Source organism: Sebastes umbrosus, chromosome 20, assembly GCF_015220745.1.
Source record: "Sebastes umbrosus isolate fSebUmb1 chromosome 20, fSebUmb1.pri, whole genome shotgun sequence".
NCBI classification, from domain to species: domain Eukaryota; kingdom Metazoa; phylum Chordata; class Actinopteri; order Perciformes; family Sebastidae; genus Sebastes; species Sebastes umbrosus.
This window is the reverse complement of record NC_051288.1, coordinates 17,708,233-17,728,859: the sequence shown is the minus strand read 5'-3', so window position 1 is coordinate 17,728,859 and position 20,627 is coordinate 17,708,233. Positions and strand designations below refer to the sequence as shown.

General features: G+C 36.5%; 3 protein-coding genes across 4 annotated transcripts; all 3 read right to left on the bottom strand.

Moving 5' to 3' along the window:
* Window positions 1-269: 269 nt before the first annotated feature.
* Window positions 270-6,285, bottom strand: sar1aa (secretion associated, Ras related GTPase 1Aa). Its single transcript, XM_037756017.1, has 7 exons — window positions 6,201-6,285; window positions 4,305-4,377; window positions 3,801-3,920; window positions 3,321-3,386; window positions 2,487-2,590; window positions 2,258-2,389; window positions 270-2,166 (listed from the first exon to the last, which is right to left on the bottom strand). Exons 2-7 carry the CDS (start codon window positions 4,360-4,362, stop codon window positions 2,050-2,052), a joined length of 597 nt encoding a protein of 198 aa, XP_037611945.1. The 5' UTR covers window positions 4,363-4,377; window positions 6,201-6,285; the 3' UTR covers window positions 270-2,049.
* Window positions 6,286-7,797: 1,512 nt separating this feature from the next.
* On the bottom strand, window positions 7,798-13,050 carry ppa1a (inorganic pyrophosphatase 1a). Its single transcript, XM_037754279.1, has 11 exons — window positions 12,281-13,050; window positions 11,723-11,787; window positions 10,900-10,953; window positions 10,385-10,504; window positions 10,213-10,299; window positions 10,007-10,133; window positions 9,360-9,487; window positions 9,004-9,089; window positions 8,658-8,727; window positions 8,291-8,330; window positions 7,798-8,199 (listed from the first exon to the last, which is right to left on the bottom strand). Exons 1-11 carry the CDS (start codon window positions 12,339-12,341, stop codon window positions 8,171-8,173), a joined length of 867 nt encoding a protein of 288 aa, XP_037610207.1. The 5' UTR covers window positions 12,342-13,050; the 3' UTR covers window positions 7,798-8,170.
* A 2,821-nt stretch (window positions 13,051-15,871) lies between these two features.
* Window positions 15,872-20,370, bottom strand: lrrc20 (leucine rich repeat containing 20). 2 transcript variants are annotated; one of them, XM_037756062.1, is made up of 5 exons: window positions 20,344-20,370; window positions 17,186-17,274; window positions 16,802-16,951; window positions 16,484-16,651; window positions 15,872-16,392 (listed from the first exon to the last, which is right to left on the bottom strand). In XM_037756062.1, the coding sequence occupies exons 2-5, from the start codon at window positions 17,253-17,255 to the stop codon at window positions 16,268-16,270; spliced, it is 513 nt and encodes a 170-aa protein (XP_037611990.1). In that variant the 5' UTR covers window positions 17,256-17,274; window positions 20,344-20,370; the 3' UTR covers window positions 15,872-16,267. The 2 variants fall into 2 exon arrangements, with proteins under 2 accessions (XP_037611990.1, XP_037611989.1); XM_037756061.1 differs by lacking the exon at window positions 20,344-20,370 and adding an exon at window positions 18,774-19,008.
* Window positions 20,371-20,627: the final 257 nt, after the last annotated feature.

The window sequence follows — 20,627 nt, the reverse complement described above, 5'->3', positions numbered from 1 at the left end:
CTGTCAACGGGTTTATCTTGAGATATCTCTCTGGTATCATTCACACTTGGTTTGTTTTTTTCCCCCTTCAGGCCTAAAGCGTGTAGCAGATGCTGAGCAAATGATCTAAACAAGTGCCAAGCCTTGAATAACAAACAGGTAAGCAGTTTCTTTAAATCCCTTATGAGACAAAATGCCTCCCTAAATCTAATATACAGTTAAAAACAAGGAATACAAGTGTGTGAATAAGGTTTTAATTGGAGTTATAATGAAAAGTGACACATGGCCAGTCGAGTCCAAAAAAAGAGTTGGTTTTATTACAACATGTGAACCACTCATTATCACGTATAGATCAATCTTTATGTATGCATGTTGTCACTATTTGCACAGATAATTGCTGCAAATATTACTTCAAGTTAATCATCTATAAATAACTTTATTAGTGTCAGCTAATAGGCAGTTACTGTACAAACATTTACATCTGTATTATACATAATTTACAGGAGTTCAGCGACTGGTACAGTTCAAAGGGAAAGCAGTTTGTTTACATGCGTGCCGTATCTCAGTAAACACTGTATAAAATCTGTTTCATAAGTAGTTTTTTTCATCTCAGTCCCAAACATCCCTGCATATTTTAATAAGCAGAATATTCAAAATGTTACCCTGTAAACATGGGATGCAGGAAACAGTAAATGGGGTACAATGATCAAATGTTTCTGTTCCTCATGATCTGTTTCCAGCTTCTCATGATGAGGATGCAAATTTGTGCAGGTCATTGTAAAAATATATGCATGTTTACATGCAAGGACTCAAACATCCGGAATAAGATATTCATTTACAGATTAGCATGTTTGCAAGTGCACTCTCATATCTTTTCAGATAGTCAAAAAGTGCAGCACTTCAGCCCTGTTGCACAGCCTACATGCTGATAACATGCAGATATATGGCTCAGGCTTTAGATTAAAAGGAATAAATAACAAAAAGTAATAATGAACGATTTCAATTAACAGGCTCAGAACTACATATATTCTTTCCTACTCTTAAATACAGAGGAGTAAGATTGTCTCTGCTACAGTACAGTTGGTCACTCTACTTTATTGCTTCCCGACATTTTAAGGGCAATGATTTATTACAGCCTTCATGATGTAATAAAGCAAAGGCAGCCTTTGAACGTCGTAAAAGTTCGGTATTTGAGCTCTGTACTGAACACCCCCAAAGTCAAAGATAATGAAGACTTATTTCTAACACTCTTCAAATTAGCTGCCTTCAACGCAACATTGGGTCAACACACATATATAGGAAAAGAGGCAAAAATAAACCAATTACATCAAGACACTGAAAGTGAGGAGTGCATTATTCACAGCAGCACACTCGTCAGTGAGCCGCTCAGTTTGACTCAGTTTACTCATCGTCTTTGCCTGTAATTGCGGGACGTGCTGTCTCTTCTCCTTTTTCGGTTTTCTAAAGGGGATTTGATGTTATTTTGGCTCGGCGCTCAGCATGGAGGATATCTTTTGTTGAAGTCCAATCTCTCTCCGTGCTAATCTCGAAGTCATTAGCATACTCTCTCTGGCTATACGCTTTGAAGGCAGCGGCTGCGTATCATTAGATTAAAAGAACTGAAATGAATCGGCTGTATTTAGTTATATATTTTAAAATCGGAACTATCTTAATCCGATGTCGGAGAAGCATTAAACTACCCAACACAATCACGACCGTTTCCTTAATGTATCACTTCCCTCCTAATAAATGCAACACTGATGTGTACTTATCTACATTCTTGCATAATTTCTGCTCGTGTATTGTAATCAGGTATGGTGTAACCTAATTAACATGCCATGGAGTTAGACAACTCGGTTAATTCTCACATTAATAACACAGGTAGGACAGTTCACCATGAACCACTTTTTAAAAGTTTGCATAGAAACCTTTAAATCCTGAATAAAGTATTAAAAAGAATATGCTCTTGTAGTTTTTAATTTTGGGCTGACTGACGCTGGCAAAGACACAAAGTCTTTGTCATGCTTCGGGGGGGAAAATGTGTCAAGAAAATCCCCTCAGTCCTGCGTGTCAGTCGATGTACTGTGATAACCATCTGAAACCTTCCCCGTAGCCTTGTTTCTTCAACACGCTGCACATGAAAATCTCCAGCGGCCGGGCGTTCAGCTCCTTCAAAGAGACGTTTCCCTGTCGATAACAAATAAGGAAAAATGGCGTGCCCACACACACATAGAGAGATCATATTATTTCTGTGAATTAGGGTCCATGACGTGCCTACCTTTCCGGTAACTTGACCATCAAGGGCAAAAGCTCCTCTCAGTCCTCCTTCACTGATGGCCTCGGGACGGTCAATTTTATTACCCAGCACCAACACTGGTACATTGACTATGGTCTCGTCTCCGAGGAGAGCCTAGAAATACAAGAGCAGCACAGTCATTATCAATCTGCCGTTAACAGACAGTACCGCGCGGTGGGAAACAGCTTGTAACGGCGATGTTTAATCTCACGTCGAGTTCAGTCTTGGATTCTGTGAGTCTGTCGTGATCCGCACAGTCTACAAGAAAGACGACTCCGTTCACAGCCGGCAGGTAGTTCTTCCACACTCTTCGAGCTGTCAACAAAGAGAAAAACAGTATGTGAATAATAGCTGTCCTTACAGCAATTCAATATGACAAAGAGTCACCTTCTCAGCTTGTAATGCAGCAGTTTTAACTAGGAACTGGTGATATTAAAAACTGTATCCTTTTATTGTCTCTGTGTACAATCATAAAGTGACACAGGCACTTGCTGCCTTTAAATTTCCATTCAAATGTGATCAATATTTCAAGCTTAGTGGTTCCATCTGAGCTGATTTGAAACTCTAAAAATGTCATTACGCGTCAGCGCTGCGGGCGCTACAGAGACACCATGTCGCAGCCACGAGAACTGTGATTGGTCAACTTGCTTCTGTTTTCGCCGACATATTTCAGTAAAGGTTACTGATACCGAAGGCAACATGAAGCGAGTTGACAAAAAGACTCCGTAATCGTATACTTTTCAATTGACAACAACCCTCTCCTCCCTGCAAAATGTCCTTTCATCACAAAATTTATGAAAGAATTTGAACATGACTACTTCTACTGTGGGTGAAGGAAACAATCTGATAATCATCCATGTAGTTTTGTGGTGGCACTACGAGTATCTACAGGTCAATCCTACGCTGGATCTTTCAGAACATGTTGGCTGAGAAGTAAACATCCTGCTTTATGATGTTATATTTCACCAAAATCTACAAAAAGCAGAGAGACAAATATGTGTTTCTATAGTATGTTATTATTGGCAAAAGTGGAGAAAGATCTCACCTTGTACATGTCCGCCCAGATCAAATGTGGTAAATGTCATTCCACCAATTGACAGCTCTTCAGATGCTTTGAGAAAAAGAAGATAAAATTCAGTATTATTAGAGTGATTTTTTGGCCAACACAGTGAGACAACAAGGCTGGAAATAGATAGGTAGATAGATAGGTATAGATGATATCAGGTAGTTCAGCGATATGGCATATATTGCAAGACAGTCATCTACAATAAATAACAAGGTCTGTGTAACTGAGGATAAAAATATACTCCCAAATAAGTGAAATTATTTTTCAAAAAGAAGGAATCAATAATAATCATACTGTATTCATTTACTGCATAATAAACTATATTTTCTGTATACCCGACTGTATATACAGCCTGTGCTACAATACCCTGTGGTATACAAGTTGGTAACAAGTTGACCCATCTAACATGTCTAACATGTCGACCTACGATGGCACGCTACAATCTCAATCTTTCCTTACTTGGATGCAGCGTCGGCACGTGTTGGCCAAGTCGGTCGTCCTTCAACATGTGTAGGAGTGTTGTTTTACCAGCGTTGTCCAGGCCCAGGAAAATCAGCTTCCCAGACTTTTTGTACAGACCTGGAAGAAATATTTCAGAAATTTCATTGGTGAAATCCAAGTCCTACTTAATCATTTAATAACCAATACAATAACATTCACTCAAGCAATGGGGTCTTTACACTTTTACTACCCTGGCTACATTTCAGAAAGAATACTTTATGGCTATAAATTACTTAGTGGTCTGTTTCACACACACAACTATGCATTAGTTTGTGACTTAAATTTTTTTTTTTATTAAACCCAAGCTGGACCACATACATTTCAATACTGCGCCAACATGTCAATAATTCAACCGTTCCTCAAAGTGATCTACTTCACAGTTGATTAAGTAGTGGTGGTATTACTGCCTCTATTAAGTTTCCACCACTTTTAAATCATTGCAAAACTGCACACAATACTTACCTAAGAACTGTAAAACATTACTAAACCCCCTGTAGATCCAGTCGAACAGAAATGACATCTTGACGGTCTTTGACTGAAACAAGAAAGAGATCAGATCACTATCACATAATACTGCACTGAGTGACCAAAAAAAGCACACTTTGCTAATGTATACAGTATGTTATTGTTTGTTTCTATTTTCTATTTTCTAAGCTAGTTGTAGTAGTCTTAGTATACTTATAGTGTATTCTAATATATTCTTTATATTGTGTATACTATAGACATATACTGTATCTCTTGTGTTGATATGTATATTTACTGTGTATTTACTGTTCCTGTGAATTGCCTGGATAACCTGCTGCTGTTACACAAGAATTTCCTAGATTGGGATCAATATAGTACATCTATCTATCTATCTATCTATCTATCTATCTATTGACACCGCATATTTTTGCTCTTGCTTATATTGTATGAAAGCAAAGTGGACACAATATTAGAAACACCCATCAACATAACACATAAGAAAATGTGCCATAGAATTGGGTCAACATACATCAAATAGTATGTTAGTAGTTTATACAAAAACTGATCAGGTAGTATATACTACCTGATCAGATTTTTCTTTGCAGAACAATATACTTTTCCACAGCTGACATTTTGGCAGGAAAATCACAGGCTGTAGTCCATTTAGGTGAGCTGGATCCAGTTGTCCTGGTATTGTGCAGCATGCTGGCTCACTGTCACGGCTAACTGGGACACACAATGGAACTGAGCCATCGTTAACTACATTTCACGTTTCACTTGTGCTTCTCCTGCTATGACTGGTCAACATGTCTGCCGTGAGAAAGGTATTGCATCATTACATCACACTTGTGTTTTTAATATATAAACTGGGGAAAAAAAGTTTGGAAACTTGTGTTAGGTTAGGGTTAGGGTTAGGGTTACATTGCTAACTGTCATTGTATTTTACATTGTTGGAAAGCCTGTTTATTTACCTTAACAATGATGTCCAACTTGTAAGGATCATGCATTTGTGGGATGAGCAGCACAGCTGATTATGTGGGTAGCAGTGTATTCTCCTGTTGGTATTGACTCTTGTTTTGAGTTGTTTGGTGGATTGGATGATTGAACTCTCTATCAGTAACAAGGAACAAACAAGACATATTGGCTATTTTACACTTTATTCATTGAAGTTCATTGCAGGTTTCCTGGTAGCCTTATGAGAATACACTGTTTACCATTGACAGAGCATTTTGGCAATTTCTTTCTGGGCGCTACCCACATAATCAGCTGTGCTGCTCATCCCACAAATGCATGATCCTTACAAGTTGGACATCATTGTGAAGGTAAACAAACAGGCTTTCCAACCATGTAAAATACAATGCCAATTAGCATTGTAACAACAGAGAAATAATCCACCAAACACAAGTTTCCTAACTATTTTCCCCCCAGTTTATATATGTGACATGACACTGCACATCTGCACCCACACGTGGCAGGTGTCTAGGTAGTAAAATGTGATGTTGACAACACTTCATGGATCATTTAGAGCAAATGTAGCTACCAAAACGTTAGCAGCAGCTAACATTAGCTACAGTCATAGTTAAAAACGCTCCTTTCTGCTATATTATTAAATGACAATTACAATAATCAGCAGTGTAATGTTTAAACATATCAAAAACCTTATTGTAGTGTCTGCTGTAGCTTGTTTTAGTGAGCTAGTGAACCCACACACCGTCACATGACGCTTCTCTAGCTAGTTAGCATGATAGCTCAAACCTCTGGTACTTTCTACAGTTTGATCTCATGACAGCGTTTAACAGACTACCGACTGCTCGCAAACTTATATTATGAACTAATGTCAACAGCGTAATGTGTTTTTATTGTGTCTTTATGCCAGATTGTTAGCAGACTTACCCCTCTCAGCTCTGACAGAGCAGCCTACAGGACAGTAGTATTGCTGGTCTCCTTGGAAACAGTCAATCACACTTCCGCTTCTTCTTCTTCTTCGTGGTTTGTAATTAGAGTCCAGTGTGGTGCAGCAGCGCCCTCATCTGAACAGGAGGTCTACTACCTCCAGCAGCTGTTTTTATTCTTCTTTAAATCTCTTTTTAATAGTGTTTTTTACCATTGTAAACAGAAGTTTCAACATGTTTTTTAACCATACATACATAAAAAAAATTAATACAAAAAAAATATATATATATATGGGTGTGTTTCAATGGTGTAAACGGTGTTTTTCAGTTTTTCAATAATATGAGTGGTTCTCCACTCAAAGGAAATGCCACTGTTTCTAACGGTGAATATTTGTGATTTATTTTTTTCCTTTTTATGTTGACCCAATTCTATGGCACATTTTTCTTATGCGTTATGTTGATGGGCGTTTCTAATATTGTGTCCACCTTGCTTTCATACAACATACGCAAGAGCAAAAATATGCAGTGTCAATAGATAGGTAGATAGATAGATAGATAGATAGATAGATAGATACATGTAGTATATTGGAAAAAATAAAATAAAAATAAAAAAAATATGTATATAAATTCTATATATGAAAAAAAATTACAGTTAGTGCTACAAATTAGTATTAGTGGGTAATCAAAGGAGCAGGATTAAAAGGATTTTTTTTTTAAATAACCAACACCTAGCTTCACTCTGGAACTGCAGTGTCTCTATGTGGTCAAAGAGGAGTTGTATTTTGAAAAATGTAACCGTAGACTCATGCAGTGTGTAATCTTTAATCTTTTCTAATTTGCTAAAATGAACAATCCATCTCTGATCCAAGCCTCATGTCTCATATCAGTCATCTAGTCCAGCAGCTGTTTGGCTTGTCACTATGAAGTCAACTAGTAGGCCTACCAGTGATAGAGGAAGTATTTAGATCCTTTAGTTAAGTAAAAGTATCAATACCACACTGTAAAAATACTCTGTCATAAGTTAAGTAAGTGCTGCATTGAAAATGGTACTTCCAAATAAGTACTACCATACTTTTAAATAAAAGTATTAAGTAAAATGAGGAAAATGTACTTAAAGTACTAAATGCATTAATGTGAAAGCAGGATTTTACTGTTGTAGTTAGTTGAGGTGGAGCTGATTTTTAACTAGTTCGTATAGGACTGCAACTATTGTTTTCATAATATGTAGATTATTTTCTGGATTTTATTTTGGCAGCTCATTTGATAAAAAAAAAAAAAAAAAACAGACCATCATGCAAGCAGGTATGATTTCAGCAGGGAAACACATAATGTTTTTATCCTGCTAGCTACATAAGAATAATCAGTTGTAACCGTAGTTTCTAACCCCCTCGTGAAGACCTCTTGTGCTTATTGAAGTTTATTGTTTAATAGCGGACTACAGAAGCATCCCATGGGGCTTATCCACCTTTAAGAAAGACTAATTTGGACTGTTAAGTAGCTATTACATTTTAGGAACACTAAATACATAATTTATTAGAATTGCCCATAGGCAGTAGTGCAATTAGTTGTATGTCCACATGAATTATTGGATGGAGGAGTGCACAGAAATAGGTTGTTTTATTTCAAAGATTACAGACAGAGCATGACTTCTTTTCAGGAGACCATTATGCACTTGAGATCCATATTCTGTAACCTCACGCCAATGTGATAATGACAATATGTAGTAATGGCAATAAAATCAATACAAGATTTAGTGTAGTTTATTGTAATGTTCTGTCAAGCCTGAAATTATTGGCAACTATACAATATCTTATGTCACGATCACACAACAAGCAGTTTTGACATTCAAGTGTGAACAAGAAGAAAGAAAATCTGACATGAAATATAAATCTAATCCATCCTGTAATCTCGTGCACTGCTCCGATGTGTTGAAGGTGGAAAGAATGAAGGTTTCTGCTCAGGAGTTTCCTCTTACTTCTCATAGTAGAACCATTTGTCGACTGAAAAAACCCAAAATCAAGCATATGGGATTTACATCGAGTAACAACAGTGATTAGCTGCAATAAAACAAATAAATGTACAAACACCCACCTGAACATGGAATGGGATCTTCAGCTCCAAAAGCACACGCCTGTAAGAGTTAATGGTGTTAATTTTGCTTTACAAATGCACCTTAGAGGTCATGAGGAATACAGGTGTGCAGCTTAGATGTTTTGGACTCATTAAATGCTGTGAGAAACCGTGTTGTTCGTATGTGAAATGCTGGTTTCTGTTTGAACTAAAAACCCTGACGTTGCCAAATGAATCAGTTGGAGTCACTAATGATCCTATTTTTTTGTTTAGGTTCTTTGTGTGTTACCAAGTGATACAGCACACTGTTATGTTGTTTATCATCTGTAGTCTCATAAAGGAAGGGATTAAGCCTGTTACATGAATTTGAAAATGAAAATAGACTTACAGATTTAACCACAGCCTCTGCGTCCCCGGCAGAGCAGCAGAACGGACTATCTGAGACACTGGTGTTCATGCTGATTTAAAGAAAGAGATAAAAAAAAAGCAATAATGTTTAGAAAGGCATGCATTCACAACATTTTATCTGCAGTAAGAAGGTATTTAACAGTCCATTAACTGAGCAGCTACAGTGTTATATTATGTTGTGTAACAGGATTATAATTTAGTTGATTCAAACTCTTCTCCTCAGCGTTCTGTCAACTTTCACTCAGTTTGATAAGGAAATATCACTAATATCATGTGTCACATCATATAGCCTACTACTGTTTGCAAAATGGAGCATAAGTACTCACCAATTTAACTCGCCAGCATCGGTCCTCTTGGAAACCAGTGCCTTCCAAAACTCGTTGGTGCTCTTGACTGTTTTAATGGCAAAGTCCTGGAAAACACAATATTTATTAAAAATAATTAATATTAAAAATTTCCCTCATCTCCTTACTCCAAGAAAGCATCAATATATCAGGTACAAATAAAGTACATATGTTTAACAATCTAAAAAACATTTTACATCTCTGAAAATGTTTAATTACGTTAATATAAATTGTTTTCATTTGTTAGATACCAGATACAGATACAAAAACTGTTAAATCAATAACCTAAAGTTTAAAAACATGTCCTAACAATTTCAAAATACAGCACAAATATGTACCCTGTCCTTGAACTCTCCGTTGAAAGCAAACTGGTTTTCAGGTTTCCCATCTGGGACTTTGTATCTTTTGAACCAATCAACAGTCTCCTCCAGGTATCCAGGCTTAAGTCGTCTTACGTCATCAATATCTGCAGCAAATCAACAACAAATGAGATATTATGAGGCCGTTATTGAGGCAAAACTATTTGAAAATGTGTGTGGAGCGTTTATGTAACTGTATCACAATCCATGTGTGCATAATCAGATGTGTAAATGTGCTAAAAAAAATATCCAGATGGTATTCAGCAAGTGTATTGAGATTTGTAAATGTGTAGACAAATCTGTAAATGCGTAGACAAATCTGTAAATGTGCAGACAAAACTGTAAATGCGTACATAAATATGTAAATAAAACTGTAAATGCATACATAAATCTGTAAATGCATACATAAATCTGTAAATATGTAAACAAATCTGTAAATGCGTACGTAAATCTGTAAATGTGTAGACAAATCTGTAAATGCGTACATAAATCTGTAAATGCATACATAAATATTATTGGCTGAAAAGTCTATCAGCCTCCATACCACCAGTCGGCGTCTAAAATTCAGAGTAGCTTGTGTACCTGATGGCAGATTTTCTTCTTTCTCTACTGCAAGTTATTCATACCGTTAAAGTCGTCGGCTTCGGGGTCCTCAGTATTGATCACAATGACCTTCCAGTCTGTTTCACCCTCATCGATCAGAGCCAGAGTTCCCAACACCTTCACCTTGATTATTTCCCCTCGAGAGCACACCTGAAAATCGAAGGCATTTTTGGAAAAAACTGCACACAGTTGAATTTTCTCCCTAAAGCCCCTTTAATCAGAGCTGTACCTTATTCCCTATGTCACATATATCAATAGGATCATTGTCTCCGCAGCATCCTGTGTCGCTGTCCTTGTGGTTGGGGTCTTCCCACGTCTGTGAAAAGAGAAAGCTCATGTTTGATGGAGCGGAGACATGGACTGGTTTCCTGTATTTAGAATATGATCTGAGTAGGATTTACCTGTGGAATAGCTCCATAATTCCAGATGTAGCCTTTGTGAGGAAACACATTCGCCACATAACGAAGATTCCCCTTCTTCATATCTTGTTTCAGTGGATTGAGAGGATCTTTGGTGGCAATCTGATAAACAGATGGCCAAAAAACAGTTACATCAACTCACTAAAAACAGAAGGAAGCACTGACCCTCATTGTGGTCACTGTATTATTAAAAATCATAATTAACTGGATTAAAAAACAAAAAAAATCAACATATTGACTAAAACATTATAGGCTATTTTATTGTATTATCATTATTTGATAGTGTCATGATAAAACATCAATAAGTCATCATTGTGTATCAAATCCTGAGATTAAAAGTATCTCTTATGTCATGACATAACATTCTTATTTACACATTTGACTTATTTTTACAACATTTTCAGTTTATAAACTGAATATTAGGAGGGATACATTAACATAATACATTAATACAGTGATAATTTGTTTATATATGCATATACAGATATAGTATATACCTCCATCTTTGCATTTGTCCATCTTGGAACCTCTATAACGGCGTGAAAGATATTCTGCAAGATGATCAGAAATACAGTTTTGTTAAAACGAGGTTGAATTCTCTTTTTCTGTTTTAATATGAAACTTATTTTACTAAAACCTACTTAACAGTGATTATAGACTTAAAGACAAGCCAAAGCTTTCCAGCACTATAGTATATCTATACAAACCCCAAACGTGAAGGAATGTCTGGTGTATACAGTATACTATGTGTCCTTAAAAACATTAGACATTCATTCATTACCAGTGGGATAGTGTAACTAGAAAAGTGAGTGTGCCATAGATAAGTAACTTATTGCAGATATAACACTGAAATGGAGCGACAAGAGCAGTACACTCTTGTATAAAAAATATTTTTCTCAACCGGAGCACTCTCTTTTCGATATAAAGTCCCAACAGAGTGATTTTACGGTGCCAATGTCTGCCTGAACTAAAGGTCAGTTACTAAAGGTCAGTTTCTAAAGTCAGTTAAGGTAGCACACTGACTATGGTCCCCAGGTGGTACACGGAAAAGCATCTGTCCACCAGTGCAGACAACTTGACAATTGGCACTAGTGTTGGTAACTCAAGTGTTGCATCTAGGGTCATTTTGGTCACGTGGAGTATACAATTATACTTTTGAAACTACAAATAGAAGGTGCACAACAATTGGCTTGCAAGAAAATGTATTTTAATGATCATGTATACAAGCAGTACAGCCACAGCAACAAGCTTTCATCGTCCAAAAAGCACAAATACAGCTCTACTTTTTAAAAGAAAAACTGTGTGACACATGATGCTCACCTCTGCTTCATTTGCGTAGATGGGGATGTCATGGAACGGAGAGATGTATTTGCCCTCAGAGTTTTCTATGGAAAAGAGTAACGCAATTTGAACTCTTATTATTTAAAAAATTCAACATTACACGATACGATACAACTTTATTGGAAATTTACATACAGGTTAAACATACAGTTACACATATGACACTTTTCGTAGAAAACACATTCAAACTGTTATGAAAATTAAACATATCACATCACACCCCCTGGATTCAGATCTTATTAAGCAGCACACTGATTCCGGTTTAGCAACAGGATAGACTGACGTATAAAAGGGTTCTCCTGCCTGTTGCGTTTAAATGAAGTAAGAAAGTAAATGTGCTGCTGAATCTTCTTACAAATAAATACTATATGAGGAAAGAGTCCATGGTAGAGTGGCATCTATCATAACACCCTACTACAGAGGGTGAGATCCATTCATAAAGCTCTACAATTACTCATCAATGCAGCTACAGTTACAGTATTACACTCCAACTCCCCACCACAGCACACAAACTAGTTCATTCAAAGAGCTGCTTACTGAAAAACACCCGGTACTCCTGGGTGTTGGGTCTGCCCCTCTCCTCGATGGTAACGCTCATGTCTGTTGTTGCTTTCAAACTCTCCCACTGTGGTCTGTGCACTAATCCAGGATCCTCTAAGAGCTGTCAGGGAGGCAGTCATTGAGACAGAAGGAGCAGGCATGCGCACTGCTTTAAGCCTAGAGAGACCTGACAACTATATGCATGTTACAACAGGAAGTGTAAAGGCCAAACAGAGCTGTATGTTCCTGTATTACTGAATTCTAATCACATCCATTATTGGCATCTGTAGCTCTAAACTAATCCCCCCTTTATTCTCCACGGCTGCCACATGCATTCTGCGGCCTGGATGTGAAGTTTCTTTACCTTCTTTGCGTGTGCAGTGATTTGTTGTTGTAAGCTGTGGCTCTTGAGAGCTCTATTCAGACGTAAACAGATGGAGCTGACTGGCGTTAGCTGTAAACCAATTAACAGTGCAGGATTAGGTGGTGTGCCCACGTTGTGACTTCTGGAGTTTCACTGGAACTATTTGATAACACACTTACGGGCCTATTTTTAGAAACATCATGTATTTTGATGAAAATGGACATGCACTTACAGGCTTTAGGTAGCCTTCCATTTTTTTTTTTACAGTGCATCCTGACAGCACGGTATTTCAACAAGCACTAACACACTCGCATGTTTTGATTTGCGATCCAGTAAATTTATGTTAGATATTGAGAAATCTCACTCAGATCTGTAGCCTACAGCTAAAGAAAAAGGGCTTTATCAGCTCACATCTTATGATATGCAAACTCGAAACAGTCTTTAAACATGCAGCATGGAGCAGCTGAGCATGCAAACGCACATTTTCTCCACTCTGGCTTCCACAGATGTCACGCTACATACATGTCTAAGTCTGTAAATGCCTGTAGCCTATACTCCTTTTTATAAATGCACCTATGTTGTGGTGGGTCGCATAGTTGCAGCACAGACTCACATGTGCACATTTATAATCAGTGTTCAGTGGAAATTCATGCAGCATCTTGTGCAGACAACATGCTACAATACTTACTATGTTACTTAATGTTGTAATGTTCATTTTTATGTCAGAGTAAGGTGTATAATTGCATTGATTTAATATATGATACAGTGTATAGCTACTAGAGAAGCTAATTTGCCTTTTGCATCATTGCAGATAGGTTAAGGACATATATAGCACACTAAATGCGCTGCCATCTTTGCTGTAAGTGTGTCTGTGCAGTTTTTTGAGAGTGAAAAAATGACCATATTGCAGGGAGGTCTGACAAACTGCTGTTCATGTTCAGGTGTTGAAACGATACTGTTAATTAAAAAACATGTTATATTTTATTTCAGTTTTGCTATAGCTACTTTTTCAACAATCATATTGTGTATTTATATCAGTTTAGGGCTGCAACTAACGGTTGTTTTCATTGACGATTAATCTGTCGATTATTTTCTCAACTAATCGATTAGTTGTTTGGTCTATAAAATTACAGAAAAATGTGGATGAGTGTTTCCCAAAGCCCAAGATGACATCCTCAAATGTCTTGTTTTGTCCACAACTCAAAGATCTTCGGTCTACTGTCACAGCGGAGTAAAGAAACCAGAAAATAATCACATTTAAGAAGCTGGAAACAGAGATTTTGACTATTTTTTTCTTGACTCAAACTGATTAATCGCTTAACAAAATAGTTGGAGATTAATTAGTTGACAACTAATCGATTAATCATTGTAGTTACACAATATATATATTGTAATATAGTCTATAATTGTAGTGTTTTTGAGATCAAATGATTAACAAGGAGCTGATTGTTTGGAGAAATTGTACCGTATTTAAACTAAAACCCTAAAAAAATGTAAATGACCGTATAGTTTTCCTCTGGTTTATAGATGATTAAGAGTCAATACAAGGTCACAGCCTGGGCAGCAGAGGAGTCACGTGATGCTGTAAGCCGGCCGCCGTGCTAAATATTTCTCTTGGTCAGAATCCGGCATCCCTCACATGAAATAGTCAAATTTAAAAATATTTATACAAAAATAGTATTGTGAATCCCTCACACATCATGATGATACCTCGCTGTTCTTGCTCTTCTGTGGTTGATATGAACACAGGGAACATCTACTTCTAGGTGATCCAGACTCAGCAGTGTTGCTATTTAAAGAATTCTTGAAAAGCCTGAGTGTGGATCAGTCTCTGTCACCTGCAGCCTCTACTACAGATGGAGGCTTTAAGAGATCTATGTGTGCTTTATCTGTAAATCACGTCTCAGTGGTGCCTCCAGCTCGCTTCTAGTGATCAGATAGTTTCAGAATACTTTGCTCGTCTCTCCAATCGATTTTGTACTCTGTTTTCTGTTATGAGTGTAGATCTCTGTGCAGCAGCCTGAGGCCGAACTACAGGAGAACATGTTGCTACTGTTTTAATAGTGTTAAACCCGTTTTTTATGTCTACATACAAAAATGTGAGATTCTCCGCTTTTTAATTTGCCAAATCGTTGCCCTAACTATATCTGTACCCCAGCCCACCCCGCTATGTTGTAAATTTATATAACCATATTTGTCTTTTATGGTTGTAAATGTGGACCTTTATAACTTTCTAATAAAACAAAACAATTACTTCATCAACAGAAAATGTATTGGCAGCTATTTAAAGGGATAGTGTGTAGGATTTGGTGGCATCTAGTGGTGTGGTTGCAGATTACAACCAACTGAGTACTCCTCCACTCACTTCTCTCTTTCCAAGACTGCGGTAACGTGAGTCGCCGAGTGGCAAACCGCCGTAACGCCGTTCACCTCAAGGCCATCCTTACCATAATAACACTACTTTAGGAGCAAGGGAAGTCAGGCGGTGGCTGGCGGTACCACAGTTTTGTACTCTGTGGCTCACGTTACCGCAGTTTCACAAGCGTGTCGGAGAACTACGGTGGCCTTCAGGTAACGTAAAAATGTGAAAGGCTCTCTCTAGAGCCAGTGTTTGGTTTATCCGTTCTACTGTAGAAACATGACGGAGCAATATGGCGGACTCCGTCAAGAGGACCTGCTCCCTATGTAGATATGAAGGGCTCATTCAAAACTAACAAAAACACAACGATTCTTAGTTTCAGGTGATTATACACTAATGAAAACAGTTATGAATATTATATTTCTGCTAATAGATCCCCTGAAATGTTAAACACTGTTCCTTTAATAACCAATAAATAATTTGCCAAAAACACACACTGGTTCCAGCGTCTCAAATGTGATGATTAGCTGCTTCTTTCTCTTTTATATCGTTATAAACAGATTATGGATTTGGGTCTGTTGGTCGGAAAAAACAAGATACTTAGAAGACATCATCATGGGTATTTTTGACTATTTTACGACCGTTTTTCTTAGCATAAACAATGATTAATTTGAGAAAATAATTGTCAGGCATATTGAAAATGAACATAATCATTAGCAGCAGTCCTAAATAAAACAGTATATCTAAACTTTACGTCAGGGAACACTTCTGTAAGCCATCTTGTGTTGTCTAACAAAATGCATCTAACATAATCTCAGCAATGAATCTGTCACCCAGTGACAAATAATGACACAACAAGACTGCATAGTTTTCAGTGCATAATTTAGTTGAATAAAAACTTTTTTATTCTATCAAAAGTAATAAATAAGTCATGAAAAGTCTATAAAGATGTATAAGGTTCATAAAGATGGATTGATTTCATCTCCAAACAGCAACTTCAGCTCTTTGTAGTTCATACAGAGAGGACAAAGTAAAGGCCGCTTGGTGTGGCCAGCGGGAGTGAAAACCTCAATTAAAGAAGACAACATCTTTAATTACACACCTCCGTTTTCTTTGTTTCTTGTAAACCCATTGTGATATCTTAAAGTTCAATATCTTCAAGTATTATGTTTCCTCATCTCCTAGGCACCCAAAAGCATCCAAATGAAGTAGTTAAAAGGCACACAGCATGCAGTCCATAGGTGGGTAAATAAAACAGATTTTAGGACTCCGTTTCAAAATTGTGAGGAGATTGCAGAGCGGACTGAGTGTTTGAGTCCAAAGGGTTCGACTTCACGTTGAGCCACTTCAGTGCCGGCATGTCGGACAACTTCTCCACTGGTATTTCTGTGGAACAAAATTAAAAAAGAGTAAACTTAAGATCAAGCCATATAAGAAAATACAACCCCTTGTGTTAATATATTATTATTATTATTACCGGTGATGCTATTTCCCTCCAGGTTAATCCTCTCCAGTGAGGCTATTTCAGTAATCTTATCAGGGAAGATGGAGAAGCTGTTATTAGCCAGATTGATGCAGGTCAAATGCTCCATTCCTCCCACGGCGTCAGGCAGTTTGGTGAGAACATTTCCTCGCAGGTCCAATTCTGCAAACATATTTCAAGACAAGGGAGTAAATCGAGGAGTCGCTTGTCTGCTCTTCCGTCAACAGTTGTGAGGTGAACAAGCATGTGAGATTAACAACTTCTTGAAGATTGAGACCATGAATCAAATGACTGTGTTATTATCCACTATACCTCTCAGCTGAGGGAAGGTTGAGAAGACCTTGCTGGAAACGGTCTTCAATTCATTGTCAGCCAGAGTGATAACGCGGATGTTATCTGAGACACTCCTCAGGACCTTGAACACACCGTCTGGGAAGGAAATGAGCTTGCAGTTTGACAGATCTGCAGAGAAGAAGGAGATGATTATGAGAAGATGAGGAATTAATGCAGAAGGGGAATGTTGAATATTTATAATTAACACACACATCTTGTGATTTAAAGTTATTTGAGCAGACTATTTTAAGCCTCTGCCACCACCTGCTGGTGAAAATCTGAAATAGCATCAACCAGAATATTGAATCAGGGCTTTTCATTCAAACAGCAGGAAGAGGGAAAGATGTGTGAAGGGAGTTTTACCTAATGTGTCTTTCCCATCCTCGACGGTTTCATTAACCCTCCGGGCCACGTTTGCGACTGCCTCAGCCATCTTTCTGCTGTAATTGTTCCTAAGGGAAACATTATACTTTTATGCATGAGATGTATGACAGCCAAATACTAATCACAGTAACTAATAATGATAGTATATTATTACAAATGTATCCAGCTTCATGCAGTTGCCACACTTGTTGACAATGAGTCAATGTGAACTTTGTGCTGTGTGTATTCTTAGGCTTATATATATGTCAATCTATATTAAACACAACATATGTGACAGAATCAAAAATGTATTTTTCTTCCATTTATCACTGGAGTAATAGGATTATATTAACAACTAAAGGAAATAAGTCATTTAGCTTTCTCTGAGTAAATATTTTCTGTAAATTGACATATTTCCTGAGAGACGTACTGATATCATTCACGTATGTAAGTACAATGCAAAAAATACCCTTCACTGTACGAGCCTTCATTCAAATGTTTAAGGTTTTTAAGTTAAGTAAAAGTAGTAAAAGCAACAAGAAATACACCTACAACTGGAGATCATAGAAATCCCCCAAATTGGACGTAATTTGTAAATGTCATGAATAAATAACTTGCCCAAAATGTTGGGGATTTTATGCTTTCAGATCAATTGAATGATTAAGCAGTACCCTGTAATACTTTTAATACAAGCAGAGGTGGAAGAAGTATTCAAATATTTTACTCAACTAAAAGAAATATTACAGTGTAACAACACTGGTTATACAAGTAAAAGTCCTGCATTCAAATCCTTACTTATGTAAAAGTTGCCTACCAAAGTATTAGCATCAACATTTTGCCTTAAAGTACTTAAAGTACCAAAAGTAAAAGTACTCATTATGCATAATGGCTCATTTCAGAATAATATTTATTATATTAATGACAATAATAATATAATATATATATTATCACTTTAATGTTGCAGCTGGTAAAGGTGGGGCAAATCTTAATGACTTTATATGCTGCTGGGTATCTTAATCTATAATAATGCATATTAATGTATTTTTGATTTATATTGTGTATTGATAATCTGACTCCACAAAGTAACTAAAGCTGTCAGATAACGTAGTAAAAAGTACAGTATTTGCCTCCAAACTGTAGTGGAGTAGAAGTAGAAAGTAGGCCTTGCATAAATAAACTGGACAAGTAACAAGTACAAGTAACGTTGAACAACCCTGAGATTGAATGGGAAATCTGAATATATCAGTCAAAGCGGTCGTTATACAAATGTTATTTAGGGAGAAAGTTTCCCAAACATTAAATACACGTTAGTGAAGTAAAACAGTAAGGCCTAATTATTCAGGTTACATCTAGGCCTGCTTCTGGTAAACGCAACTTAACGCTTAAACCAAGGTGGGGCTGGGTAATGCTCATATTTCCTACCTCTATATGTGAACGTGAAGTATATACTAAGATAATATAAGATAAGCTTTAGCACCACAGCAGCTCTACAGTACTGGACTAATACACAGACAGTCTGTTGAGCTATACATAGACATTATTTTATTAATGTTTAATTAAACCCACAGCAGGACAGGAAGACACTTACCCAAACTAGAAGCTACTACAGGTTACAAAGCCTGGCAGCTGCCTCTGTGTGTATTTTTAGCTCCAGTTTGGGCAATTCATTGATTGTTCACCAATTTATGAGGAAGGTAAGACTAGCAACACTTCATAATAGTAACGTTAAACAAGCTTTGTAAAAGTCTGTGTTGTTTTTAGCGACATTTAGTGTAACAGTTAGCTAGTAAGTGAAGGAATATGCTAGCTATGCTACTATTAGCAAACTTCTTCTTCTTCTCTCAGTTTCTGGTAGAACGCAACCAACTGTAAGGTGCATACCGCCACCTACTGTTCAGTACTGTGTGTAACATCAGGTCATTTTACACATTACTGCTACTCTTAAACTCTACACATCAATCCTGTGTCTCTTAAGAACATTAATAGAACATTAATAATGAACATTAATAGAACATTAATAGAACATTAATAATGAACATTAATAGAACATTAATAATGAACATTAATAGAACATTAATAATGAACATTAATAGAACATTAATAATGAACATTAATAGAACATTAATAATGAACATTAATAGAACATTAATAGTGAACATTAATAGTGAACATTAATAGAACATTAATAGAACATTAATAATGAACATTAATAGAACATTAATATAACATTAATAATGAACATTAATAGAACATTAATAGAACATTAATAGTGAACATTAATAGTGAACATTAATAATGAACATTAATAGAACATTAATTATGAACATTAATAGAACATTAATATTGAACATTAATATTGAACATTAATAGAACATTAATAGTGAACATTAATAGAACATTAATAGTGAACATTAATTGAACATTAATAATGAACATTAATAGTGAACATTAATAATGAACATTAATAGAACATTAATTATGAACATTAATAGAACATTAATAGTGAACATTAATAATGAACATTAATAGAACATTAATAGTGAACATTAATAGTGAACATTAATAGAACATTAATAATGAACATTAATAGAACATTAATACAACATTAATATAACATTAATAGTGAACATTAATATAACATTAATAGTGAACATTAATAATGAACATTAATAATGAACATTAATAATGAACATTAATAGTGAACATTAATAGTTGCCTTCCTGGTGCCTTCAACCCCTTCACCCTCTGTTCCCAGTATCCCCATCAAATCCCAGTCCTGTCCCTCCTCTCTGACTTGTAGTCTTTGTCTTTCAGCCTCATACTTTTTACAGTGAATTAGGATATGCTGCACATTTTCTTTAACACCACAATCCCCACACTTGTCACTCTTCCTTTTCCCCATTAAAGCCAAAGTGCTATTAAGACCTGTGTGATCCAGTCTGAGTCTTGTTATGATGATTTCCTCCCTTCTGTTCCTTTCTTTATATTTCTTTGTCATGGCCCCTTTTAAAAAGGTATGAAGAAAAGGCAAGAAGGATATACTTTTTTTCTATGCTTCTTTACTTTTAATATCTCTCTGAATATATTTTGAATTTAGACTTTTTCCATATACATATTTGCCTGTGAGACTGACATTAGGAAGTTAAATGTTGTCTTACCTCTGAGTCCTGGTCAACTAGTTTCCAGTTTGATGAGTTTGACCACTGCCATGGTTATCATGACTCTGGCAAATTCCTGGTTAGTCAGTGTATTTTCAAAAGGATTTGAATACAATGAGCTCTCTGGCCTCCAATGAATGAATAGTTTAGCATTGTTATAACTAACTGCCACTTTACAGTATTTGCTGGATATTCCCCTCCTCTACAGGGCTGTATTTAGATTTAGCCTATGACTCACTGTGGATGACTGAAACACTGTAAAACTAGAAAAGTCCACCTCTTTT

Coding starts and splice junctions, on each gene's coding strand:
- lrrc20 (XM_037756062.1), bottom strand. CDS start 17,255: ATGGCTGAGGCAGTCGCAAACGTGGCCCGGAGGGTTAATGAAACCGTC. Junction 16,952..17,185: donor GGATGGGAAAGACACATTAG/GTAAAACTCCCT, acceptor TCTTCTCTGCAG/ATCTGTCAAACTGCAAGCTC. Junction 16,393..16,483: donor GGAGGGAAATAGCATCACCG/GTAATAATAATA, acceptor TTTGTTCCACAG/AAATACCAGTGGAGAAGTTG.
- ppa1a (XM_037754279.1), bottom strand. CDS start 12,341: ATGAGCGTTACCATCGAGGAGAGGGGCAGACCCAACACCCAGGAGTAC. Junction 10,505..10,899: donor GGACAAATGCAAAGATGGAG/GTATATACTATA, acceptor TCTGTTTATCAG/ATTGCCACCAAAGATCCTCT. Junction 9,090..9,359: donor ACGGAGAGTTCAAGGACAGG/GTACATATTTGT, acceptor TGTGTTTTCCAG/GACTTTGCCATTAAAACAGT.
- sar1aa (XM_037756017.1), bottom strand. CDS start 4,362: ATGTCATTTCTGTTCGACTGGATCTACAGGGGGTTTAGTAATGTTTTA. Junction 3,921..4,304: donor TAATGTTTTACAGTTCTTAG/GTAAGTATTGTG, acceptor TATTTCTTCCAG/GTCTGTACAAAAAGTCTGGG. Junction 2,591..3,320: donor TCTGGGCGGACATGTACAAG/GTGAGATCTTTC, acceptor CTTTGTTGACAG/CTCGAAGAGTGTGGAAGAAC.